The sequence below is a fragment of the Anoplophora glabripennis genome, unplaced genomic scaffold, assembly GCF_000390285.2.
Source record: "Anoplophora glabripennis isolate ALB-LARVAE unplaced genomic scaffold, Agla_2.0 scaffold252, whole genome shotgun sequence".
Lineage (NCBI taxonomy): Eukaryota > Metazoa > Arthropoda > Insecta > Coleoptera > Cerambycidae > Anoplophora > Anoplophora glabripennis.
Window position 1 is genome coordinate 359345 of NW_019416370.1, and position 26470 is coordinate 385814.

General features: G+C 38.4%; 4 protein-coding genes across 4 annotated transcripts; 1 reads left to right on the top strand and 3 right to left on the bottom strand.

Moving 5' to 3' along the window:
* Window positions 1-9: 9 nt before the first annotated feature.
* LOC108910447 (28S ribosomal protein S9, mitochondrial) lies at window positions 10-20149 on the bottom strand. The gene is made up of 8 exons (XM_018715047.1): window positions 19963-20149; window positions 19681-19908; window positions 19458-19631; window positions 19321-19406; window positions 19020-19264; window positions 18847-18962; window positions 1663-1825; window positions 10-141 (listed from the first exon to the last, which is right to left on the bottom strand). The coding sequence occupies exons 1-8, from the start codon at window positions 20056-20058 to the stop codon at window positions 50-52; spliced, it is 1200 nt and encodes a 399-aa protein (XP_018570563.1). The 5' UTR covers window positions 20059-20149; the 3' UTR covers window positions 10-49.
* Window positions 3361-17249, bottom strand: LOC108910389. The gene is made up of 3 exons (XM_023454297.1): window positions 16913-17249; window positions 7346-9588; window positions 3361-6636 (listed from the first exon to the last, which is right to left on the bottom strand). Exons 2-3 carry the CDS (start codon window positions 9582-9584, stop codon window positions 3692-3694), a joined length of 5184 nt encoding a protein of 1727 aa, XP_023310065.1. The 5' UTR covers window positions 9585-9588; window positions 16913-17249; the 3' UTR covers window positions 3361-3691.
* A 427-nt stretch (window positions 20150-20576) lies between the features above and the next one.
* LOC108910393 (early endosome antigen 1-like) lies at window positions 20577-22134 on the top strand. The gene is made up of 3 exons (XM_023454287.1): window positions 20577-21141; window positions 21198-21480; window positions 21532-22134. The coding sequence occupies exons 1-3, from the start codon at window positions 20756-20758 to the stop codon at window positions 22132-22134; spliced, it is 1272 nt and encodes a 423-aa protein (XP_023310055.1). The 5' UTR covers window positions 20577-20755.
* A 321-nt stretch (window positions 22135-22455) lies between these two features.
* On the bottom strand, window positions 22456-26388 carry LOC108910405 (isoleucine--tRNA ligase, mitochondrial). The gene is made up of 13 exons (XM_018714990.2): window positions 26187-26388; window positions 26007-26129; window positions 25804-25951; window positions 25553-25751; window positions 25373-25486; window positions 25124-25323; window positions 24899-25068; window positions 24610-24846; window positions 24352-24524; window positions 23888-24017; window positions 23539-23834; window positions 23182-23395; window positions 22456-23124 (listed from the first exon to the last, which is right to left on the bottom strand). Exons 1-13 carry the CDS (start codon window positions 26355-26357, stop codon window positions 22654-22656), a joined length of 2646 nt encoding a protein of 881 aa, XP_018570506.1. The 5' UTR covers window positions 26358-26388; the 3' UTR covers window positions 22456-22653.
* Window positions 26389-26470: the final 82 nt, after the last annotated feature.

The following is a 26470-nucleotide window of genomic DNA, read 5'->3' on the forward strand; positions in this document are numbered from 1 at the left end:
TGTAACATATTGATTCATTTTTTATTGAACTGCACACGTACAAAAATATTTAACGTTTCTTCCAAGTGAACTTACGTCGAGCACCTTGTTGCCCGGGCTTCTTCCTTTCTCTGGTACGGACGTCCTTCGTCAGAAGACCAGCTAAGTAACAAAGAGAAATTATTACGATACAAAGAATTCACTTTATACAAAAAATATACTCTCGTATTTTAAAAACTTAAATTTTGGTGCGTTTCCTACTTTGTATTCAAAATTACTTCATTGAAGCGTATAAAATCAACGATCACTTCAAGAGTTGTGTAATTCCCGCAGTCAGATCGTAAAACATGTACCACAAAAAGAGATTTGTTAATCGAACAAGGAAAGTAAAACACCCAATAAATAATAACAAAGACATAATTTGTAAGACCAAAGCGTGTCAATCGCGATGCCCACTGGATTTTGACGGCATACAAATGTCAAAATTCGAGTAAATTTGACTTATAACCATTAAATTGGACAATATTTTAAAATTCAAACGAAGAATGTTGCGTATTCAAAAAAGTTACAATGTCTCGTAAACGAGGCCCCAAATAAAAATCCTACAAGAGTGAAAAAGTTATCAATAAAAATCATATTTTGAATTTTAATTTTGACACCCTGTATTTTAAAAATGGGGCTCCGAAATGAAAAGTGACATAAGAAGAGTTCCATTATTTCAGTCCAAATAATATGAGGTTAACGGGTTGGCCTACTAGTTTGTAACACCCTGTATATTTACCTTATACAGGGTGTTGCAAGTTCACTTCTCGCTACGGGAATCTCGGAAACGGTAGGAGGTACGAAGTAGCTTAAATAGGGGCAGATTTGCATATCAGGGGACCAACGTTATGCCTCTAAAAAAAATCAAGGCTAACATGATTAGTTTTGGAAATATTTGAAAAAAAACGAAATTTTGGAAATCCGTTTTTGTTTCATTTCTGCCTTGTTTGAGGTGATATTGAAAAAAGAAGAACACTTTCTCATGGCAATTTTTTGCCCCCTATCGAATGGCATAATCAATTTTTATATGTAACGTTTTGTCTCTCCAGGACCATCATCAATTTATTTTTTTTTAAATATGACCCTGGAAATTTTATTACAATTTTTGCAAGCCTTCATGACCCCCAATACTGTACTGCCTCAGCCTGAACCAGATTCAGACGTTTTGTCTCGAAAAATTCATCTTCAATGCATTCGTTCCTTTATCTAAATTTTTTATTTAGATTTCTGTTTATTGAATTATCGTATACTCTAAACAAGGCTGAAATGAAACACAACGGATTTCCAAAATTTTGATTTTTTTAAAATTTTAATATTCTGAAAATAAAGCGGAAAATTTCAAGGCCATGGTAAATTGTTACAGTAGTTCCGATAACAGAACTTTATTGGCTTATTTTTTTATTTGAATTCTATCTCAATAAATATTGTACGAAGTGTATGATTACTTATGCAGCTTATACTGTTCCGTAATCTTTTAATATAAAAAACATTTAATTCCATATATTAATATTTATTTATATATATTTTTATTATTTCATAAATTCCTGATAACACGTTTTAGTGTCACGGCATGAAGAAGTAGAAGTTTAGGAAAACTTTCGAATAAAAAAAAAACGTTTTGTAGTTACTATACTCACTCACCTAATCTCATCTTTTCAATGGTCTCCTGATCGACAAAACTCCTCAATCCCCACGCTATACCCCATCTTATGGCTCCAGCTTGTCCTGAATAGCCACCATCCGCTACGTTACATTCTATGTCGACTTTATTCTGCATGTTTGTGAATATCAAAGGGAAGAGCAGCTACAATAAACACAATTATGGCTACAGGGTTTTAGTTGTCTGTCGTGTTTATTAGGGTGGCCCAAAAAAAAACGATTTTTTTTTCGTGTATCTTATATAAACAAATATGTTAGTTATCATGTTTTAAGAGCCCCCTCAAATAATCAGCTCAAAACAAAATTTTTTTTAGATGTCGCTCAAGATTTTTAAAAACCAAAATCGTCAAAAATTTATTTTTTTTTTAAATTTTTTTCTCATTATTTTATCATTTTCTAGTTTGAAAAAATTCTTGATTCTAAAAATTTCAAATCGATATTTTAATTTCTAAAGGTCACTCATAATTATTTTAATTTTCAAAGTAGTGCACCTATGTTTTCGAGCGACCTCTAAAAAATAAATATCAACGAACTAATTTATTTTTTTTTGTTGAATTTGATGAACAAAAGAATATAAATAAATCACACTTGAATTTTAAAAAAATTAAAAAATTATAAATTTTGCCCTTTTTTGAAATTTTTTGTCTCGTGATTTATTTCTATTCTTTTGTTCATCAAATTCAATAAAAAAAATTATCGGTTCGTTGATATTTATTTTTAGAGGTTGCTCGAAAACATTTTAGGTACAGGGTGATTCACTATTTTTTGATCCTCCCCATTAACTTTTTTGTTTTAAGAGTTATAAAAAAATGTAAAATACAAAAGTTCCAAGATTTTTTATGAATTTTGCGAAAATGACATTTGAAAAACAAATGAAGCCCAAACAAAATGGCCGCGGATGTTAACTTTGTTAATTTAAATGGAACACCCTGTATATTTTTAAATATTTGGATAGAATGCCTGAAATGCCTGAAAGAGGTCTTACAAGATATTACATTAGAGAATTAAAAGACGTCTTATTTTCTTAATAAAAAACCTTCTTTCCTTTTTTAATACTATCTCGCTTATTGTTAGAGATGCATCCAACAAACCCCATATGACTATGCTCAACATAGAACGTTCTATCCAAATATGTAAAAATATACAGGGTGTTCCATTTAAATTAACAAAGTTAATATCCGCGGCCATTTTGTTTGGGCTTCATTTGTTTTTCAAATGTCATTTTCGAAAATTCATAAAAAATCGCGATTTACATTTTTTAATCATTCTTAAAACAAAAAAGTTAAAGGGGGGGGTCAAAATATAGTGAATCACCCTGTACACTACTTTTAAAGTTAAAATAATTATGAGTAAAATATCGATTTGAAATTTTTAGAATCGAGATTTTTTCAACTTTGAAAATGATAAAATAACGAGAACAAAAATTTAAAAAAAAATTAAATTTTTACGATTTTGGAAATTTTTAAAAATCTTGAGTGACCTCAAAAAAAAAAAATTTAGAGCTGATTTTTTGAGGGGGCTTTTAAAACATGATAAACTCATATTTTCACAAGACACGAAAAAAAAATTCGTTTTTTTTGGGCCACCCTAGTGTTTTTTATTTTAAATTTTTTTCTGTCCTATCTTCCACAAAAAAAAAAAAGGAAATGACACAAAAACCGACAACGAATTAAGCATTTTATTAATGTATAACAGATGGATAACATAAATTATAAGCAACAGTGTAACAATGTAACTATTTTGTTGAAAACCTAAAACCTACGTCACATAATCAGTGGAATTGACGATTTCACTATAAAACTAATATCACACTTTTCAATGGCAACGACTTGATGAGTTTACCAATAGGAGGGAGGGAGAAACGATAGACCTAAAGTGAACAAGCGACTATCATCTCGAATAGATATCAATTCATCGAAACGGCTACGAGGGAGTATTACTAGCACCTGTCTTAGTATAAAACTCTAAAATATGTGTAGATAAAAAAATTCTACATAGGATCACAGTCTAATCAGCATTTACTACTATGTCTGGTCTGCAAGAGGGTATTCAACAACTGCTCGATAGTCTTTTGGCTGGCGTCGAAGGCGCTCTTCAGTTCCCTGATCTCCTTGCTGAGGTGCTCGATCTGCTCCGTACTCTTCTCTATCTTGGTCTGTAGCAGCGGCAGCGCGTTGGTATACTCCAAGATCTCGCTGTTCTGATCCGGGTTGTTGTTCAACTTCTTGGAATACGTCGCCGCGCTGCCCTGCGAGGAAATCGTCTGACCGAAGTGTTTCCGCCTCTTGGCGATCTCGTGAGCTGCCTTGAGGATGTCCCTGGGCAGCCGCTTCTCTCTAGGGTTCAACGGCTTCACGTTCAGCACCACCCTGTACGCCTTGGGGGACACCAGAGCGGTCCAGTGCAGTAAGTTCAGGAGGTACTGCGGGAGGTATCCGTTGAACAGGGCCAGCTCCATGTAGGATATCAGTTTGGTCTGGCGCACCAACTTGGAAAGACCCGCGGTCTTCTGCAGGCCTTGGATGTCGTGGACGGCGATGCCAACCAGGAGATTCATCAGGATCACCGTTACGAACAAGAGAAACAGGATGTAAGTGACTTGCGCGCTGACTTCGAGGAGAAACGGCGGGTCTTCGGGATCGTCGTCTACGAGCAGGTCCAGGCTCAACTCGCCGGTCATCATCACCAGAACCGTGATTAAACCGATGAAGGGATTCGCGAAAGTGGAGGAATCCGGGAAGATCACGCAGAAACTTATGGTGAAACCGATGAGTAAGCAGGAATAAGCCAGAAGGAGCTTCGCGAACTCCCCCTGGACGCGGGTGTACATCGCCACGTAGGAACCGAAAACCGGGAGCTGTCCAACCATCAACATTAAATTGGTCCAACCGAAGAGCACCGCGAACGCCCCCACGTGGTTCTGCCACGTGTAAGTCCTGCCGGTGTAGATGAAGGAGATGACGAAGACGCTCGCGATGACCGTCCACTCGATGATATTCTCCGGGTGGGACAGATACTGTTTCACAGTGGGGTATCCAGCTATGCCATACACCTTCCTCAATATCTCGCAACAGGTTATGCCCACCAAGGCAAACCACTGCATCTCGATGACGAAGGGGTTGTTCCTGAGCATATGCCCCATCATGGACTTCTTTTCGCACAGCTCGATGACGTTTTGCGGCTGGGTGTCGTTCATGTTCTTGCCGTGGTTGTAGCAATTGTGGGCGAGCGCCGTTAACACGTACAAGGAGAGGCTTAGCACGAAGATGAAGCAGAACAGCATGCGGGCGATGTAGTACTTCCGGATCTTCTCCCATTTGAGGTAGAGAAACGCCGAACAGAGAGGGTGAAGGAGGATTTCCTTCTGTCCCTCGTCTACGAAGGTGTTCAGGAAGCTAATCTCGCGAGGGTGGCAGTACTGGAGGATCCCCCGGAAATCTAGCCTGAGTTCGACTTCTCGATTGGAAGACTCGGGGTGGTGATGCAGCGTGATGGCGGAATCGAGCTTCTGCGTGACCATAGCCAAGGAAGCTGGCGTTTTCCTGGTGATGATACCCAAGGCAGTCATGCCGAATTTGGATTTAGCAGTGACGTCGGCGCCGTGATAGATCAGGACCTCCACGCACTGCGACAACTCGTTGAGCGCCGCGATATGAAGAGGGCTATAGCCGTACTGGTCCTTCGCGTTGACGTCGCCTCCGTAGCTCACCAGGATCTCTATGATGTCGTAGGAACGCGCCGCTTTACACACGGCGGCATGTAGAGGCGTCCTCTTGTCGCAATCCCCGATATTCGGGTCCGCGTTGGCTTTCCTCAATAGCAACTCGACGCAATCGTACGCCTGCGCTCTCGCGGCGAGATGCAACGGTGTCTGCGCCCTGTGGTTCCTGATGTTGGCTTCCGCCCCCTTCTCCAGTAAAATCTCCACGCAGTCCATGTAGCCGCTCTCCGCGGCTAAATGTAGGGGGGTCTGTTCTTTTTCATTGGTCCTGGCGTTGACGTTGATGCCTTTCGCTTCTAAGAGTATTTTAAGGCACTGGCCGTGTCCCAAGTCCGCAGCCAGGTGTATGGGGGTCATTCCCGAGAATTCCATCTGTCCAACGTCGGCACCTTCGTGCGTGAACAGTCTGACGCAGGCGATGGCGTTGGCGCGGACCGCGCAATGCAGCACACTCTCGTGGCAGTTGTGCGGACTATTCGTCAGGGCCTGCACCCTAGCGCCGTTATTAAGGAGTATTATAGCGGTGTCTGGGCTGTCGCCAAACGCCGCGCAGTGCAAAGGGGTGTAACACTTATATATAGCGTTGACATCGCAACCTCGCGCGATCAAGAACTGGGTGCCTTGGATGCACCCGCTAAAAGCCGTCAAGTGCAAAGCACTCAGACCTTGGCTGGGCTCGTGGTAGCGCAACTGCGCCCCCAACCCGATGAGTCCCTCCAACAGCTCCCACCGCTTCATGAACGACGCCCACAGCAGCGCTATATTCACCTCCACCTTCGAGGCCCCGCAAAAGACGTCCTCCAGGTTCGAGGGCGTCGTTTTCTTGCCTTCTATGTCGTCCAGGAGCTGGTGCCGTCCCGAGGACACCTTCATGTGCTCCAACAGGTTCATCTTGATGGTGTCGTGGCAGATCTGCACCGTCAGCTCGCTGGTGGAGAACTCCTCGAAGCTCTCGTAAATGTTGGGGGTGTGGTCGGCGGGCGGCGAGGGTCCGCACTCCATGTACTCGTACTCGTCGGAGGGCAGTTCCTCCTCCAGCATGACCTCGGGGTCCTCGCGTACGGTGCGCCGCCATCGCAGGAGGGTGTTGGAGTTCTGGTTCCTGTAGTGCGGGACGGTTTCCACTTGGGCGTTGACGCTGACGGAACGGCCCAGCTTGCGCTTCGCGGTGGGGTCCTGGAAGCCCAGGTTGTCCATCCCGAAGGACTTGTGGTTTTCCGACGCCGAAACCATTTACCTGGAAGGGGATAGAGCTTTTAATGAAAACAATGACGTTGTTGTTAAATAACAAAGGAATAAGTGTATAAGAACTATTACAAAAATACAACAGGATCTGTAAAATTAATTCACATTTTACCAATTTAAGACCCAATAAAATTACCAAGAAATTAACAGTTATATTGGTAGAAATAACGTATTTTTTTTTGGAGGTCATATTTATACGGAGGCTAACTTTGATCGTTAGAAACACATAATAGTATTTCTCAAATTCCATTGTAAAATTTCTTTCCATCGATTTTTTTTTTCGTAATTTTCATACCCCGCCGCTGAACAAGTCAAAGTAACCTGAAATAACCACGCGTGCTACGTCTTTTCATAGTTTCACACAGAACATTTAACAATGAAGGCCAAAGACTAATACTTCATTAAATTCACGTTGGCCGTTTGTTTTTTGTTTGTCATATCACGTCAGATGTGTATGTATTAGGTGATTCACCTAAATTAGGTCAATGCCAGTGGCCATCGACATTGGCATTCACAAACTAAGCGCAGTGCTTTCAGAAAATAGTAACAAACACTTTTTATTAAAAACTTGAAAGGATTTTAAAAAATATTTCAAATCTACCAGATTAGTAAGCAAATTCATTTATTTTTTGAGTTTTTCAAATTATATATATATTATTATTGAATTTTCGTATGTAAATATTAATTTGAAATATTTACTACTATNAGTTGAGGAATCCGGGAAGATCACGCAGAAACTTATGGTGAAACCGATGAGTAAGCAGGAATAAGCCAGAAGGAGCTTCGCGAACTCCCCCTGGACGCGGGTGTACATCGCCACGTAGGAACCGAAAACCGGGAGCTGTCCAACCATCAACATTAAATTGGTCCAACCGAAGAGCACCGCGAACGCCCCCACGTGGTTCTGCCACGTGTAAGTCCTGCCGGTGTAGATGAAGGAGATGACGAAGACGCTCGCGATGACCGTCCACTCGATGATATTCTCCGGGTGGGACAGATACTGTTTCACAGTGGGGTATCCAGCTATGCCATACACCTTCCTCAATATCTCGCAACAGGTTATGCCCACCAAGGCAAACCACTGCATCTCGATGACGAAGGGGTTGTTCCTGAGCATATGCCCCATCATGGACTTCTTTTCGCACAGCTCGATGACGTTTTGCGGCTGGGTGTCGTTCATGTTCTTGCCGTGGTTGTAGCAATTGTGGGCGAGCGCCGTTAACACGTACAAGGAGAGGCTTAGCACGAAGATGAAGCAGAACAGCATGCGGGCGATGTAGTACTTCCGGATCTTCTCCCATTTGAGGTAGAGAAACGCCGAACAGAGAGGGTGAAGGAGGATTTCCTTCTGTCCCTCGTCTACGAAGGTGTTCAGGAAGCTAATCTCGCGAGGGTGGCAGTACTGGAGGATCCCCCGGAAATCTAGCCTGAGTTCGACTTCTCGATTGGAAGACTCGGGGTGGTGATGCAGCGTGATGGCGGAATCGAGCTTCTGCGTGACCATAGCCAAGGAAGCTGGCGTTTTCCTGGTGATGATACCCAAGGCAGTCATGCCGAATTTGGATTTAGCAGTGACGTCGGCGCCGTGATAGATCAGGACCTCCACGCACTGCGACAACTCGTTGAGCGCCGCGATATGAAGAGGGCTATAGCCGTACTGGTCCTTCGCGTTGACGTCGCCTCCGTAGCTCACCAGGATCTCTATGATGTCGTAGGAACGCGCCGCTTTACACACGGCGGCATGTAGAGGCGTCCTCTTGTCGCAATCCCCGATATTCGGGTCCGCGTTGGCTTTCCTCAATAGCAACTCGACGCAATCGTACGCCTGCGCTCTCGCGGCGAGATGCAACGGTGTCTGCGCCCTGTGGTTCCTGATGTTGGCTTCCGCCCCCTTCTCCAGTAAAATCTCCACGCAGTCCATGTAGCCGCTCTCCGCGGCTAAATGTAGGGGGGTCTGTTCTTTTTCATTGGTCCTGGCGTTGACGTTGATGCCTTTCGCTTCTAAGAGTATTTTAAGGCACTGGCCGTGTCCCAAGTCCGCAGCCAGGTGTATGGGGGTCATTCCCGAGAATTCCATCTGTCCAACGTCGGCACCTTCGTGCGTGAACAGTCTGACGCAGGCGATGGCGTTGGCGCGGACCGCGCAATGCAGCACACTCTCGTGGCAGTTGTGCGGACTATTCGTCAGGGCCTGCACCCTAGCGCCGTTATTAAGGAGTATTATAGCGGTGTCTGGGCTGTCGCCAAACGCCGCGCAGTGCAAAGGGGTGTAACACTTATATATAGCGTTGACATCGCAACCTCGCGCGATCAAGAACTGGGTGCCTTGGATGCACCCGCTAAAAGCCGTCAAGTGCAAAGCACTCAGACCTTGGCTGGGCTCGTGGTAGCGCAACTGCGCCCCCAACCCGATGAGTCCCTCCAACAGCTCCCACCGCTTCATGAACGACGCCCACAGCAGCGCTATATTCACCTCCACCTTCGAGGCCCCGCAAAAGACGTCCTCCAGGTTCGAGGGCGTCGTTTTCTTGCCTTCTATGTCGTCCAGGAGCTGGTGCCGTCCCGAGGACACCTTCATGTGCTCCAACAGGTTCATCTTGATGGTGTCGTGGCAGATCTGCACCGTCAGCTCGCTGGTGGAGAACTCCTCGAAGCTCTCGTAAATGTTGGGGGTGTGGTCGGCGGGCGGCGAGGGTCCGCACTCCATGTACTCGTACTCGTCGGAGGGCAGTTCCTCCTCCAGCATGACCTCGGGGTCCTCGCGTACGGTGCGCCGCCATCGCAGGAGGGTGTTGGAGTTCTGGTTCCTGTAGTGCGGGACGGTTTCCACTTGGGCGTTGACGCTGACGGAACGGCCCAGCTTGCGCTTCGCGGTGGGGTCCTGGAAGCCCAGGTTGTCCATCCCGAAGGACTTGTGGTTTTCCGACGCCGAAACCATTTACCTGGAAGGGATAGAGATTTTAATGAAAACAATGACGTTGCTGTTAAATTACAAATGCAAAATTAATTCGCGTTTTACCAAATTAAGAACCCATAAATTTACCAAGAAATTAACCAAGTTAGATTGGTAGACATAACGTAATTTTTCTGGGGGCTCATATTTATACGAAGGTTAACTTTGATCTCTAGAAATATACCAGTTTTTGTCAAATTCCATCGTAAAATTTCTTTCCATTGATTTTTTTTCGTAATTTTCATACCCCGCCGCTGAACAAGTCAATGTAACCTGAAATAACCACGCGTGCTACGTCTTTCCATAATCTCGCACAGAACATTTAACAATGAAGGTCAAAGACTAATACTTCATTAAATTAACGTTGACCGTTTGTTTTTTGTTTGTTGTCAAATCACGTCAGAGGTATTAGGTGATTCACCTAAATTAGTTCAATGTCAGTGGCCATCGACACTGACATTCACAAACTAAACGCAGTGCTTTCAGAAAATAGTAACAAACATTTTTTATTAAAAACTTGAAAGGATTTTAAAAAATATTTCAAATCTACCAGATTAGTAAGCAGTTTTATTTATTTTTTGAGTTTTTAAAATTATATTATTGAATGTTCGTATATAGATTTTAATTTGGAATATTTACTACTATCATTGACATAAATGAATATAACTCATCAAATAAGTTATGATCTTGCTGATAAGCAAAAAAACCAAAATTTAATTACGTTTTTATTGCTTAATTTAAAAGATTTCTGCTGCTTAGATATGCATAATCCTTAATTTTAGCATTTAATTCACTGTAAACATTACTAAAATGACGTCGATTATCCGAGACAGAAAAGTTTTCCATTAAAAACAAATTGACAATATAAATCGTCCGTAAATGTTGAAAAAAGGTATACAACATCTAGCATCAAAAAAAAATTGCAAGACCTTAGCATCTTAACAAATTTTCCTCGCTTAGAGACTGTTAATGTTTGCAAAAATTGTAGCCCACCAAAAGCAAATCATTGTAAGTAATAATCTTCGTTAATAAACAGGGTGGGCCATTAGTGTGAGAAAGTAAAATAACTCCCTTGTTACTCATAATACAGAAAAAAAGTTTATGTAAAAGTTGTACAGAATCAGGGAACCTAAGCTACAAAATTAATTTGAAACATACAGGGCGATGAGTAAAGACAGAACACGCCAAAAATTACATTTATTAAATGGAACACACTGTATATTTTTAAATATATGGATTTCTGAGACAATTCTATATATGGCAATATAAACAGTTTATCATTTTAGTGCAGGGTTGCCAAGTTATGTAGAAAATTCTTCGAATTTTGAAAAAAACATAACATCGAAGAAGTTGTTATTAACTTTCAGCTACTAACACTTGGGACAAAATAATTAGAGTTATAGGCAAATGTTAGACAAAATATTAGCTAATACTTGATTTTCTAAAATTTTTCAAATGTAACACCCTGTATTTTATTGTTCTATTTTATTCACATATCGGTCCACTTCAACTTTTATCAAGCATGTTCTACACCTAAAATTGTTAGTTTTTAAGATATAGCAACATTTCTGAAAAAACTTAATTTTTATTATTTTATAGAATACCACACACAAATAAATATTAAATAATAAAATCAACTGAAAATGGAATGATAAATTATGAACTGGCGAGTTGACACAATGTGGCAGTTTTTTCCAAAGCCATTTCGTGCGAACGAAAATAATAAAAATTAGGATTTTCCAGAAATGTTGCTATATCTTAAAAACTAACTTTAGGTGTAGAACAGACTTAATAAAAGTTGAAGTAGACTGATATGCGAATAAAATAGATTTGAAAAAATTTAGAAAATTAAGTTTGAACTTTCTAAAAGTGATCGAATTATAAAAAATGCCCTGTATAAAATATCGATATTATCTAATATAGGAGTCTTTGCCTAACATTTGCCTATAACTCTGTCAAATATTTTTGCTCCAAATGTTAGTAGTTGAAAGTTAATACAACTTCTTCGAGGTCATGTTTTTTCCAAAATTCCAAGAATTTTCTACATAACTTGGCAACCACGCACTAAAATGTTAAACTGTTTATATTGCCATATATAGAATTTTCTCAGAAATCCATATGTTTAAAAATATACAGGATGTTCCATTTAAAAACTGTAATGGCGTGTCCCGTTTTCCCTAATCGCCCTGTACGTTTCAAATTAATTTTGTCCTTTATGTTTCTGATTCTGTACAACTTTTTTATAAACTTTTTTTCTGTATTATGAATAACAAGGGAGTTATTTTACTTTCTTATACTAATGGCCCACCCTGTATGTATAGCTGATAAGTCACATTTTTTATTTGTAATTTAATGAAACCTGCGAATTAATCCCATCCGTGTGAAACGCGCTATTCTTCACGCCAAATCTAAAACAGCCTCAACATCGTCACCAATGTACGCGACGCTGTAACAAACAGGAAACACGACGCATTACAATAAAATGAAAGTTAAATACATACATAGTTCCCTGCTGACCACGCCGTACAAAGGAATTAATTTAATTTCACGGTTTAACGGATCGCAGAGGTAAAATGTAATAAACTTGAAAGATAATTACTTAATTTACATGTTAACGTGGTTTGGGTAAACATTATTCTTATACTTTTCGGTAGGTAATAAATTTAATCCGATAAAACTACTAAAAAATTTAGGGAAATCCTGATGATGGGACTGGGTATGAGAGAAATTCATATTTATATAAATATAAAAAAAATAACATCGAGGCTTTGATTAGCGTTAATTTTTTGTTGTAATTAACACAAAATATAATAAACAAGTACGTACGTCTTAAGTACATCTACAAAACGTATTTGTTTTACTAATTTTTATGTCACTACTTATTGTTATAGCTTCGTAATCGTTAACACAATAAAAAAAATTCAATATACAGACATATATTCGATATAAACTCACAACGCATACTATACCGTTTACTCTACATAGTTAATATGTGTATTATAATTGGTCCTCGCTGTTTTACCTTGGAAAAAGTATAATTTTATCAATTAAAACCTTAATTATGCACCATTGTAATAATACAATAACAAACCAAGTACAAATGGAGATACAAAGATCGGTTTCCAGCGCCTGTTTGTTTCAGAGAAAGCGTTAGAAATCTCGAATTCCAGAAGTCTCAAACGTACGTGAATGCAAGGTGTGGAAGTACTTAGTTTTGCATTTTAATATTCTGAAAAAATTCTATTAAAAAAATCAAGTCGATCGGCATTCAGGAAACTCTAAACCAGTTCGGATTAAAACGAGTTTAATAAAGTGCATAACTAATTTAATAGTATGTTTTGTTCCTTTTCGCGAATCGGGTTTTCAGCTACCGTTCACTTATTGCCTACATTTTTGTTACGTAGGTACATATATAGGATGTCCCAAAAATTTAATGTTTTATTCGTTTAATTTTACTTGAACTAATGGTGAAAATGAATGAAGAAACATTGTTTTTGTTTAATCTATGGCTTGCTCCTTCATCCTTTAAACGTTACTATTGGGCAGTTTTAATATTTTCTGTAATGGCGTGACGGTTTGACGTATTTATGCTGGTTTGTTATTTTCACGAACGGTGTTTCTCTTTCAAGCGGTTCTAAGTATATTTAACATTTTTAGTGAACTAGACTGTATTCAAGTGTTGCCAAAAGCGAATTTTACATGCGGATTCAAAGAAATATTCCAAATCAAATCAATTTCTCTTGCACACGTTTCCGCTGGAACTGATTTCACCTTAAGAGACACCTCTTTAATGGGGCATTAATAAGAGTTTCACTATGCGGATTTGTAAACAAACCACACGGAAAATGAGATTAGAGAAAACCACTAACGTATCCATTTCTATATTATGGTCGATCAAACCGTATCGTCACGCATACTACAGCTCAAAACACCAGGGTATCATCTAATTACGACAATTCTGGTTTCGAGACAAATTCAATCCGGGGTCGAGCGAATTAATAGGCATTAGTTAATGGTTTAAGTGGATAACGACTTCAGGAAAGTATTCATCATCTTTCTGTTAACCTTCGCGTCGTCGGTTGTTTGAGAAAAATTTCAGGAGGATGGGAGGCTACGTCACAGCACCAGCGACCGCAGAAAAAGGTATTGATGAGTTGAACGCGTTTTTTTGTGGTATGTGCCGCGAATTGTGCTATGAACCGGGACAAATTCTACGTAAAAAAATAAACAAAAACCAAAGTATCGTCAGTGTATATAACAACTAAACAAAAAACCCGGAGATGGTTGTACAGGGTGTGCATAGTGTAAGAGTGTAGTGTATGAAGTTTTCTTTTTGTTAAAATATTGTTGGAAAGTTTATTAAAAAAATGTTTTAACGAATTTCCGTTTCAAGTGATACAAAAAAAATTTAAAATCACTGGGTAGACAAAACTATTTTCATAAAAATGACCCTTCACTGATGATTTTGACGCAAGAGTATATATTTTTAGAATTATAACAGTTTTCAGACAACTAATACCTACTTTACGAACTTTTTTGTCAAAGACGCGCGCAAATAATGATTTTCAAAATTAAAAAAATTGGATACATAGCATACCTTGTGAAATACAATAAACATTATGTCGGAGAGGCCCCTCGACCTGCAAAAATTAGAATAGACGAGCGCAAAGATTACATTAAAAAACGAGAATTGGAAAAATGATAAATTTGCTGTCACGTTTGGGAAAACTATCATATAACTCAATGCTATTACCTTACCAATGAACATCAATCCTCCAGAATTTCGGTACCACAGATTATTTACCATAATTCCGATATTTCAAGATCAAATAAAAGATCTCATAAAAGCATTGTACCTCGCGCGTAAAATTCTTAAACTAATAAAAAAAACCAAGCCCTGTCAATAAAATAGCCACACAGACTTAAATTTCTTCGAAACGCTACTATGCTGATTATTTAATTTCCTGTTCCATCTGATATGTGGTTTGGGCATTTTTCTTCAATAGATGACATCCAGGGCCGTCTCTGTCTGGGCACGACAAACGGGTCCAAAAATTTAGAACCATCGAAAAATATTAAAAAAATTTACTGGTCCTAGATAGGAATTGTAAATGTCTGTAAACACGATTATAAAAGAGAGATACAAGTTCTTTATTTATAAAACAAGAAAGACGTTGTTCCCTTGACTATTTCAAAATATTTAGGTGCTTGTTTAAAAAAAATATTGTATCGCAACAACCTTAAGAAATTGCTTAGTAGCTTGATTTGTATACGTTATTGGTTTTAAATGTTTGTTACCTCATGTCGACGATGTTTAACATACTATTTTTGTTATATCATCAGTCATACAAAAAGTGTGTTTCATTTTTCAAAAATAACCCTTGAAAACTTTGAATATGTATTTCAAAACGTCACGCAACGCAAAAAATACATAGTAGAAAGGTACTTTGAAAGAAACTATATGAACGGACTTTTAACTTGTCTCCCTTAAATTGTTACATTAATAATGCTCTTGTAACTTCGACGAACGAATTATAAACACGATATTATGTTACACATTCATTGACTGACTCGAAAAATTCCTAATTCAATCGCGATGTGATTCACTGCAGAATTATTAAGCAAATGTGACCTTCGTTGGGTCAACCTCGAAAATAAAAAGGTCGAACGTAATCAAATTAATAAAGTCATGAATTAAAACTACAAAAAAATTGTTGTGTCTTGAAACAAAAGAAAATTTGGCGCTGTTGTAATCGAACATTACGACATTTCAAGAAATCTCGTTAAAAAAACGCCAAACTGTAATTTGACGATTAAGCTGGTACTTGAACTAGGTATCTAGTTGCCGAAAATATACCGCTATTTATACGGTATATTTACAATAAATAAAAGTTGCAATGAGGCAACAACCGTTCATTGACACTGTTCAAAAAAGGCATCTCACTTCACTCATTTTATGAAAATAGAACAAATTCCTATGCCAGTACTTAATATTCATGTCTCTTTAGATATGATCAGGGCCGGGCTTCAGATATTCCGAGCAAAACATAATTTTGCGTTTGTTTTTAAAATTAATGACTTAGTGAGCACATTTCGCAGCCTTGAAGATGTGTTCAATATGTAAATAGTTCATTAATGTTTCGACTCTAGTGCTTTGCGTACTATCCGCGACGAAGCTGCCTCACTTCTTTTAATAAAAGGTAATGAAACCTAATGAGAGCATTTGCGTAAAGTAGGCTGATTCTTCCGCTGGACAATTTTTAAGCCACTTACGCGATTATAGAGGTATTTTAAAGACAGCTAATAGCTGAACATTCAAAGTGGTAAAATCGGAATGGGAGTTGAAAAAACTGAAGGCCAAGCTTTTACGATCTAACCCTCGAGGTAGGACCAATTTTTTACACAACTGAAACTTTCAACGATTTGTTTATTCGCGTCCAGATAAATATTAATAATCAAGATTAATTCGTGTATAGCACTGTTTTTAACGTTTCCGCTTCTTGTGCTTTGATTGTTTTTGACTTTCTAATGAATTATTCATTCCGTAATGTTTTGGTGACAAACATGGAAGGTCACTCGAACAAATATAAAAAAGAAACAGCAGTATTTTTAATTTAATAATGTTTGTTGCGTTTGTAGTACCTACATATTGTGAAAATATTTACTGAAACATATTTGACCACGATGTTGTGCTTTCATTTAAAATTAGTTAGACATCGATATGTAAAGACGGAGAAACTGTCATAATTTTTAACAATGTTTTGAAAATTTATTTGAGCCAAGTACTTTGTGTATTAGAGTTTTATTGTTAATTCAAGAATTGAGCAAAACTCGATAAAAATCAAATGCATGCTTTTTGAAATAGTAGAAAAATATACAGGTTGATCTTTTCTGAGTGTCCCAAAAATTAATGAGAATTCTCCCAATTTTGAAATTCTGACCTCACAAATCTGTCGACCATCAGTGGCAAACAGTGTATATCAAAAAAAAAAGTTACCATAATAATAAGTTTTAGGGGAAATTCAAAAACCACTCGGTATATCCACAAATTTCGATGCCGGTCTTTTTAGTTGTCAGTTCGCCGAGAAACACCCTGTATACTTTAAGGAACATGTACAAACTTTAGAAATTTTGGAAAGTGTCGCGAACTTTCAAATTTAGGATGCATTTTAAACATTTAAAATAACAAGAACTAAATTTTAAAATATTATTTTGGTGTAAGATCTAATTGTAAGTGGACCTCTTACGTTTCAGCACAGATCCAATTATTCAAGACTTCTACAAAAAAAAAAAGAAATCTGTTCGGTACTCACCACCAAAGCTTCTGTCGGCAACTTCCCACGAAAAATTCCAGTTATCCTCGCTCACTGTCCTCAGTCCGCATCAACTGGCCTCATTGTCAATTATTCCCCACACAATACCATCGTACAATTAGATGAAATCACTTCGAATGGCACAAAAGCGACATTACGCCGATAGATCGATCGCGATCGATCCGTCTCTTTCCCACGTTACGGAATCCGCGGAATTTTCGCGATCAACGCCGTAAAAAATCGTCCTTTTTTTTCCTCTCAATTGTACACAGGACACGGCTAACTGCGAATAACGCAAATTATTAAATTGCCTATAAAGACTTCTCTCTTAAGTCGACGAGGTGGTGGGGCTCCCCGAGCCTGAGCACGTGAGACCGCGATGGTTAATAAAAACCGCGATAACAAGAGATGGCCGAGCGCGTTATCCGGGCTGCATCAGGTGTGCCGGAGGCGGCTTCTTCGCGGGCGGTTGTTGGTCCCGCGCCTGTAACTTGTTCTAGCCGTTTTCTTTCGTTTGTCGCTCACCTGTTGCCGATCCGCGACTAGCGGCGTTCAACTTTTCCGCGTCAGCGGTACCGAAACTTTACCGTAGTTGTTAGAACGGATGCAGATACCGAAAACCGTACAAAAAAACACGACACTGTAAAAGTTGCTTCGCGGGGTTTTACACACAAAGAAATTCAGGAAGGAATTAATTAATTTATGTAAATTTACTGCGTTGTTCAGTTTTTTTGTTGAATTGCGTTCATTTAGTGCATTTTTTTAATTCATATCGGAAAAATTTACAACGTAGAGCAAAAAATCATAATTTTTTTTCAACAATTTTTGCCTCGAAATAATTAATGAAAACTGAACTCAGGAAAACGCACAGAAGCCACGTTATGACGTCATACCACTCGTTAGGGCCTAGCCCACATACTTGGCAGGGTCTCACATACATCAAATGATATCACTAGTCATGGAAGGCGACGAAAACAAACAAAAGGGTCACACTTAAGCGAATTGGGATTTTGTACCTTTTTATATGTCTTCTTTATTTGTTAACGAAAACAACGTATTTATATCAAAACTGGGGTAAAATTTTCCGAGAAATCGAATGAGGTAATTAGTTTTGAAAAAAAAATAATTTCTTAATAAAAAATGCGATTAAATAAAACATTTTTCGAAAAATGACTTTTTTTTTGTTCAAATTCGTATTTTTTTTATAAATAATGGCTAGAGAAAAAGTAATAAAAGGATTTTGAAGCTCAAAGTCTACATTTTTAAGAAAAAAATACCCTATATTGATAAAATGATATTATCGATTTTTCCCGGTATCTCGAATATAGGCATTTTTGCAAGTTGTATTTTTGGTTCGTTTCCTGTAAATTGATATTTATTTTGCACTCTTTTGTATAAAAATATTAATTTAAACAATATTATCCCTATATATATTGACAAATACCTACATGTTAAAATTAAATTATTATTTTAAAAAAAAAAGTTTCAAAAATTGTTAATAATAACTAAATAAACAATTTTCTAATCTATTCGACATGTAAATTGAGGTGAAAAAAAATCTGAAATTTGCATTTCAATTCACTTTATTTCTAGATTAAAAGAAAAAAATGAGTCATACTAGTGCCAATTCGCACCGATTGACTCTTCAAACTCTCTAGTTTAGCCGACAATAACAGACTGCCACGCAGGCCAACTGTGGTACGCCTCGACTGTTTGGGCTATTAAGGAATTGTCGTGGTGGGGAGTACCCGCGGCAGCTGCTACGTGAGAAATGCCACCTGTTAAAAAAAAACGGTGCAAATTCGCACTAGTGTGACCTTTGAGGGTTAAAATGTGATTAGAAATATTGTTGACGCAAAAAAAAACGATTTTCCGAGAAGTATTTTTTTCAGTTTCATGCGCCACGAAAGGCATATACGTTTTTTACTGCTTACCTGCTCCCTAGACTGCACGTCTTGAAAATAAGTGATACCCTGCCCGTTTATCGTGATTTTTCCTGTACCAGGTGTTCTAACTGTAACATCGCCCTTTGCCGCCTTTCTCCTGCATTCTAAAACAAAAAATAAGTTTCAGCAATGTATCGTAAAAGTTATTCCCTCGTACGTACCATAAGTTGTAATGTATGCCCTTCCCTCAGAATCGTACTTTGGTTTGGGAACGTCAAAGTTTTGTATCTGGTTCATGAGAGGTTTCTTGAACTGAAGAATAAAGTCCTTTGCTTTGTAAGAATACGGCAGATTACATAACCTTTCCAAGGCGTTTATTAAACTGTCGTAGTCTTTGTCGCCGATCCGTTCGACCAGTTTAGCTTCTAAATCCGTTTTGCTTATCCACTGATATCCAGACAAATCCCTTTAAAATCAACGATAGAATACAAATTACGTACAAACGATTTGAAAACAACTTACAATTCCAAGTTCTTATCAGGCCTGAGATTTTTACTAATCATTACGTCCTCAAATTTATACAAATCGTTTATATGCTGAACAGTATCCTACAAAATATTTATTTCAATTTGGATAAACGGTAATAGTAATATTCTTACATGTAAAACTTGATAAAAATTTGGTCTGCCTGTATAGAAAAGGAAATGATGGGGCCTACCAGTTTCATCGAACTCCGCTGCTTTCCTCTGTGGAAAAACTTCTTCTGGAGGCTTCATAAACGGCCTTGCTTTTTTTTCAAACAGCCCGGACGGAAACAGATATTCTATCGCATTCTAAAATAATAATTATAGATAATTTTTTCACCATATTTAAACGACTTACATCGACGTCCCCCTGGGTAAAAGTCTCTGGGTCTTCTCCCATCATATTTGCCAGATGTCTCTTGCCAATTTGATACTCTTCTCTTTGTTTCTTCATAAACTCATCATGTTCTCGGGCACGTTCTAGGTATGCCTTCATAGCTTTACTGATATTCTTTTTGTCGTGTCCCTCGGATTCCGCCCCAATCTCCAACAAGTTGATTCCAGTGGTGGAGATACTACGAGAGGCCTATAATACAAAACTGTTTAATATTTCATATTTATTATTATTTCAACATCTAACCTCAAAACCGTACGAAAACGCACCAACGCACTGTACATTTTGAACACAGATCACTTTAAGTGGCTCTATCAAACCACCAATTCGTTTTAAAATCATATTTGCACTTTATTTACACTCACAATCGTAATTTACAAAAATATTTGCAATTTCAAATTCCAAAACCTGGCCCACAACACTTAACCTCAACTTTCGACGTCAAAGAACTTTTAACCTACAGTATTTTATGCCTACCACTTGGAAATAATGCCTACTTTTAAATTTTGAAATCGAAAACAAAGCAATGAAAACAAACGATAATTTGTGTCATAAATCAATTATTTGATCCTTTACGCGAAGAGATATTAATACAGATATTAAATAAGACTGGCAGATATTATAAATTATTTCTGTTAAGGATGGCAAAAAAGGATTTGTTGGACCAAACCAGAATTGTTCTGGAAATGTTGGTAAGATTTTCACCATTTAACATGATTATTGTTAATTTTAACAAAAACTACTTTTACAGGACGAGTCTGAAGAAAAGGTATCACTCTTGTGCGAAAGTTTCAACCAGAATAATACCACATATCAACAAATAAAGGACAATTTGAGAGAAATAAGGGTACTAAGAAATAAAAACTTAGTGGAACTAGAAGACAATCAGCATTTGAAAGATAATATTAAAAAGTTTAACCAGCAATTGCTAAGTTTCGCCCAGCTAATTTATCGCTACGATCAGGAACTGTACTCGGATCTTAATTTACACGAGGCGGAACTGGCCAAAAACGAAGAATTGTTGAATAGAAATGAAGAGATGATGGAGGAAAAGTCTAACAAATATAAAATAAATCAGATAGCCCTGACACAAAAGCTAGAGGATTTAGAAAAAGAAGAAATAGAAGTCGGTAGGGAAAAGGAATTGGAATCCAAAACGTTAGCTGTGGAAAATGAAGAACTAGAAGCGGAAATAAAAATATTAATGCAGGAAATAGAACGTCAGGAACACTGCGTTAAAAGTGAATCGGCAGTTTTGGATTACGAAGAAAAGATATTACAACAAAAGATAGAAGATTTACAAGAACATATTATGTGCCGTAAAAACGAAAAAGAAGAATTTTTGGAATCACTAGCGGAAGCAAAACAACTTAAAACGAAATTGGAAAGTGAAAGTGAAGCTACTGTGTTAGATTTGGACCGGCAGTAAGAAAATGGAAATAAATTATAAATAAAGCAAGTGATAACTTATTTTTTTTTAGGATTAGTGAATGTGAAATTGAAATTAATGAGAGTACAACAATCATTGATACATGTCAACTAAATATCGATGTAATATCCAGGAAAATTGAAGTAGTCGAGGAAGAAATTAAAAATAAAGAGAAGGAATGTAGTGATTACACGAGTGAAATGAACAGTACAAAAATTAATTTAACAGATTTGGAGGACGAATATAATAAAAACTTAATTTGCAGAAAAGAGTTGTTTTTGGAAATCAAAGAAAAATGCAAACAGCAGGAGGATGCTAGACAGCAAATAGAGACAGTAAGTTGAAACATACGTAGTTTTATGTTAATTTAACTGTTGTTATTTAAGGAGACTAGTGCGCTTAAAAACAAAATCGAGGTCCAACAAGAATCCATACAAGAAATTTTGAAATTCCTCGCCGGACATAAAACGGACCCAAATTTAAGCTCGGAATTAAAAGAAAAGGAAGAAACAAAAGAAGAACTCAAAACGAGTCATCGGCAGTTGAAACAGGACTACGATAAGCGAACGTCGGAACTCGAAGACAAATTAAAGCGAGGCCACGAGGAAATCGAGACTAGAGAACGGACGAATAAAAAACTACAAACAGACACCGATTCCCTCATTGCGGAATTGGAGAAGTTGAAGAATAGATCGGAAGAGACGTCTGCACAACAAAATATCGATATTGAAGAGTTAGACAGCGAGATACAAAAATTAAAAGCCGAAGTGGCACAGATCAAAGCCAATAAACTAAGAAAGAAGAGGAAGGCCGCCGACACGAACATACAAGACGAACAAGCGAGCAGCACTTCCACTAGTGACAAAGAAAAGAGGGTACGTCACTGGGACAGCGACAGCAGCGTGGAAGGAGAGGACCGCAGACTGTCCGAGCTGATAAAACAAAGAATGAAAATGAAAAGGATGGCGAAAACCAACGTTAACAAATAAATATTCTTAGTTCAAACGTTATAGTTTGTTTCGTTGTTAATTGTGAATAAAATACTGTTTTTCTTAATTGCTCGCAGCCGTTTTATTGTCTTTCAAAGCGTTAAGTACATCGTAACATCTTTTACACAGCTCGTCCTCCTTGTCTGACTGCACCCTCCTACATCTCGGACAAAGGGCTTTCGAACTTTTCACTGTCCAGAGCTTGTAGTCTTCCGTCAATGCGACGTCTTCAGAAACCGAAACGCCGGACACCTGCAGAATGTCCGTCAGCTGCGTTCGTAGTTCAGGAAGAGATATCGTATCCTGAAACGGAAAAAAATTATTCACGATCTTAAGAACCTAACTTTTTTGTCCCCTTTTTTAAAATCGTCCACCAATACGAAGTTAAAACAATTTTATGTCAAATCGAACCTTTCATTGTCCCCCGTCTATGGTCGGAACACATCTTTCAGTTCTTTACGAAACGCAAGTGGATTCGTGTTTAAAAATTTATATTTTTAACGAAACATAAGCGGAAGCTCAATTTCGTCGATTAAAAAGTAAACGTAAGCCTCTTACCTTCATGAAACCGACAAATTTTTTTGAAAAAAGAAGCGATACATCGACGTGGGCGGTACCAGTCCCCGATTCCTTGTTAACGTCCCGTTTGATCCTTAAAATCGTCCGCATCAGTCCGTTCACCCCCTCGTCTTCCCACTCCGAAGCGGGTATGGCGTGCGCGCTTCTGAAATACGTCTTCTCCCTCTGCGGTAGATGCAGGTACATTTCTTCTGCCAAATGAGGCACTATTGGAGCGATAGACCGAGTCACGATCTCGAAAATTTGCGTCAGAGTGTATTGAGCCGCACGTCTCGTCGTACTGTCAACCCCGTCGCAGTACAAACGGTCCTTAATCGCCATATAATACAATGCAGACACTTCATTCGTTAAAAGATTTATCACCGCGTGTGAGACCTTGTGGAATTGGTACTCGTTCGCTGCCTCCGTGACCTAAAAACGGGGAAGACCGGTAATATTTACAACAACGTTAGCCCTACGTCTACTCGCCTGTTTGTGAAATTGATATAAGAGATGTAGCATGTACTTGTCGATTAATAAAAGGTTATTCCCGTCGTTCTCCGACTGCTGGTAATCAGCCAAAGTGCCCAGTGCGAACCTGAGGACGCTCCTGATTTTCTGAACCTCTTCCGCGCTCGATTGTAACGCAGTGGGGCTGACGTGAGCTAGAGAGGCTTGGTTTGCATGGCAGGCCACCCACCACCTATAAAGACAGCACAATTTCAACCGGTCAGACTTAGAAATGGAAGCATTTGTACGCTTATGACGTGCACTGACACGCTTCAGCTTCAATAATTGAAATAGTAAAAATTGTTTGATTTTACTGGGGTTGTCTTTTACTATTACCTCAAAGTGTCCACGCCGTAAGGTTTCTTCCCCTTCTTTCCGCCGGTGATCTCCGCGGGATCGACGACATTCCCAAGCGATTTTGACATTTTCACGCCGTTTTCGTCGACGGCAAAACCATGCACGTATACGGTTTTGTAAGGGGCTTTATCCCGAAGAGCAACCGAAGTCAACAGGGACGATTGGAACCATCCGGTGAACTGGTCGACGCCTTCTAAGTAAAGGTCCGCCACTTTTTCGCCTTCTAGTGCTACAGCCCAGGATATGCCGCTGTCGAACCATATGTCCATGATGTCCTGCAAATGTTGGAAGGTGAATCATGTAATGATATGCTTCAAGGTGTTTTTACTTCTCCTTTCTCTATGAGTTCGGGTGGCGTGGAGCATAAGTTTTCCGGTAGTAAGTGTTTCATGTCCAGTTTCCACCAGAAGTCTGTACCGTGTTGTTCCAGTAAGTTGCACAAGTGGTCTGTCGTATCTCTGGAAAAAATGAACAATTCTGTGTTACGAGTTGAATTAAAGCAGAAATGAAACATAATTAAATGGCACAATATAGAATACACCCTGTATATAAAGATGAGTATATTGAAAACGGTGGAAGATACGTATGTACAGACATACTTTGTAGGTTATATTTCAGAGAAAAACCTACCAGTAGATCCAAAGTAACACTTTGTGGCAGTAGGCATTGACTGACAGTGACATTTAACATGACATATACTTTGTAGATTATATATTTCCTAGTCTGAGTGACGCTAGATATTTTACCGTTTCCGAATCCATTTTTATCTCGGGTAAGATGTATAATACTTACTCGTTTATTATTATCTCTGAAGTGTCTTTATTATAAAACACTGGAATGGGAACCCCCCACTTCCTCTGACGTGAAATGCACCAATAGGGCCTCTTTTGTATCTGCGTCATGAGATTTTTTTTATACTTTTCACTTTTATCGTGAGGAACTATTTTCACATCCTCTAACAATTCCTAAAAAAAAAACCCTCGTCAAACAAAATAAATAAACTATAAATCAAATATACGTAACGCACATAAACGAAACAAATAAACTTACTAGCGCTCTACCTTTAATGGCGTTAGTGTCAATGAACCACTGCCGACTAGCTTTAATTATCACAGGTTTCTTGGTCCGCCAATCGTATGGGTAACTGTGAGTTATCTCTCCTAAATTCATCAGATCGGGCTTTATAAGTTCTAGCACCTTCTCCGTTCCCTCCGACAGAACGTATTTCCCCTCAAGTTCGGATCCCGCTTCTGATCTGTAACAACCCTCCTCGTTCACCATGTCCACCTAACAAATTTCTATGAGAATTTGAATCGCTACTAGATTTATCAAAACCTACCACTGACATTCTATTATTCAGTGCTACTATGAAATCGTCAGGACCGTGGGCCGGGGCGGTGTGCACGAGACCAGTTCCCTTTGTCGCGGTTGCGTGAGGTCCATTTAAAAACGGAAGTACCTTTTCTCGATAAATGGGATGTGTGTAAGTTGCGCCTGCCAGTAAATCTCCTGAGGCATAAAATCGGTAAAGTTAAGTGTGCTTTTCGCACCATAACCGACTTACCCGATAAAACATTTAGAAGCTGAAAGTCACAATTTAACACTGAAGATACACTTTCGAGTAAATCAGTTGCAATGATGTAAATATCGGTGTCGAGGGGATCGGGTTTTTTAACTAAACTGTACGATAACGTCTCGTTGTAACACAAAGCTTGATTCGAAGGCAACGTCCAAGGAGTTGTTGTCCAAATTATTGCATAAACTCTAAAAAATAACATTTAATACTTATAATTGTACAGCGAGCTTAACTTACTGTTTATCTTTAAGCGTTTTCAGTTTTGGAATGTCTTTTACCTTAAATCTCACATACGCACTGGGGCTCTTATGGCTTTCGTTATATTCTAATTCGGCTTCTGCTAAAGCAGTCCTAAAATAGACGTTTGTTAACAAACTAATAATTAAATATCTTGTGACTCTCAATTAACTTTCATACCTTGCAGACGATGACCAGTAAATTGGTTTAATATCCCTATAAATAAGATTCTTTTTGTACAATTTATAGAACAGCCGCAACTGTATTTTCACATATTCCGGGCGAAAAGTCATGTAAGCGTTTTTATAATCACCAATAACTCCCCATGACTTGAACACCGCTCTCTGTTCTTTCACAGTCTTACTAGCAAAATTTCTCGCTAAAAAAATTCCACTTTAACTTATCGAGCTCAAGAAGATTCTTGTACAAACCTTTTAATCGCACTTCAATGGCGTCCATCCCGCTTGAGTTAGAAACTGCCTTCAGTTCTATCGGCAACCCGTGACAGTCCCAACCTGGTACGTAATGCACTTTGTTGCCGTTCAAAATGTGATATCTTAAAATCGTGTCTTTCAGTATCTAAAAATAAAAACATTATTGCTCGGGATATTCAGCAATGTCATGCTATATTCACTTTATTAATTGCGTGTCCCATATGTGGCTGGCCATTTGCGTAAGGAGGTCCATCGTGCAATACAAATTCTGGTTCGTACAAATGGCTTCTTTGCCAGGAGTATAAATTTTCAAATTCCGTAGCCTTAAACAGATCTTAAACTAGTTATACTACAATTAAAATACCTACCAAAAAACTTACTTTGTAAATATATTCGTCCCTTTCAACTAATTTTTTATTTTCTAACCTCAACGGGAAGTTAGTTTTTGGTAAAAGCACTGTACTGCTGTAGATTTTATTCTTTGACACGTTTTTAGTGCAATAACAAACTCTGCCTGTATTATTTATTTGTTGAATAAACTTTAACATCATTTTTGAGACACTTAATTATTAAACAACAAATTTTCAACACATACGAAAATGTTAGGTTAGGATAATAGAATTGTAATTTATCAATAATCCTTCGATTTTATGATGAAACCCTT

Excerpts from the sequence above, each read along its gene's own strand:
- LOC108910393 (XM_023454287.1), top strand. The coding sequence starts at position 20,756 with ATGATGGAGGAAAAGTCTAACAAATATAAAATAAATCAGATAGCCCTG. Across the intron at positions 21,142-21,197 it reads GTGTTAGATTTGGACCGGCA|GATTAGTGAATGTGAAATTG; the intron begins GTAAGAAAATGG and ends ATTTTTTTTTAG. Across the intron at positions 21,481-21,531 it reads CTAGACAGCAAATAGAGACA|GAGACTAGTGCGCTTAAAAA; the intron begins GTAAGTTGAAAC and ends TTGTTATTTAAG.
- LOC108910447 (XM_018715047.1), bottom strand. The coding sequence starts at position 20,058 with ATGATTTTAAAACGAATTGGTGGTTTGATAGAGCCACTTAAAGTGATC. Across the intron at positions 19,407-19,457 it reads ATTTTTATCAAGTTTTACAT|GATACTGTTCAGCATATAAA; the intron begins GTAAGAATATTA and ends AATATTTTGTAG. Across the intron at positions 18,963-19,019 it reads GGCATACATTACAACTTATG|AATGCAGGAGAAAGGCGGCA; the intron begins GTACGTACGAGG and ends TTTTTGTTTTAG.
- LOC108910405 (XM_018714990.2), bottom strand. The coding sequence starts at position 26,357 with ATGATGTTAAAGTTTATTCAACAAATAAATAATACAGGCAGAGTTTGT. Across the intron at positions 26,130-26,186 it reads GGGACGAATATATTTACAAA|GCTACGGAATTTGAAAATTT; the intron begins GTAAGTTTTTTG and ends GATCTGTTTAAG. Across the intron at positions 23,125-23,181 it reads TATATCAATTTCACAAACAG|GTCACGGAGGCAGCGAACGA; the intron begins GCGAGTAGACGT and ends CCCCGTTTTTAG.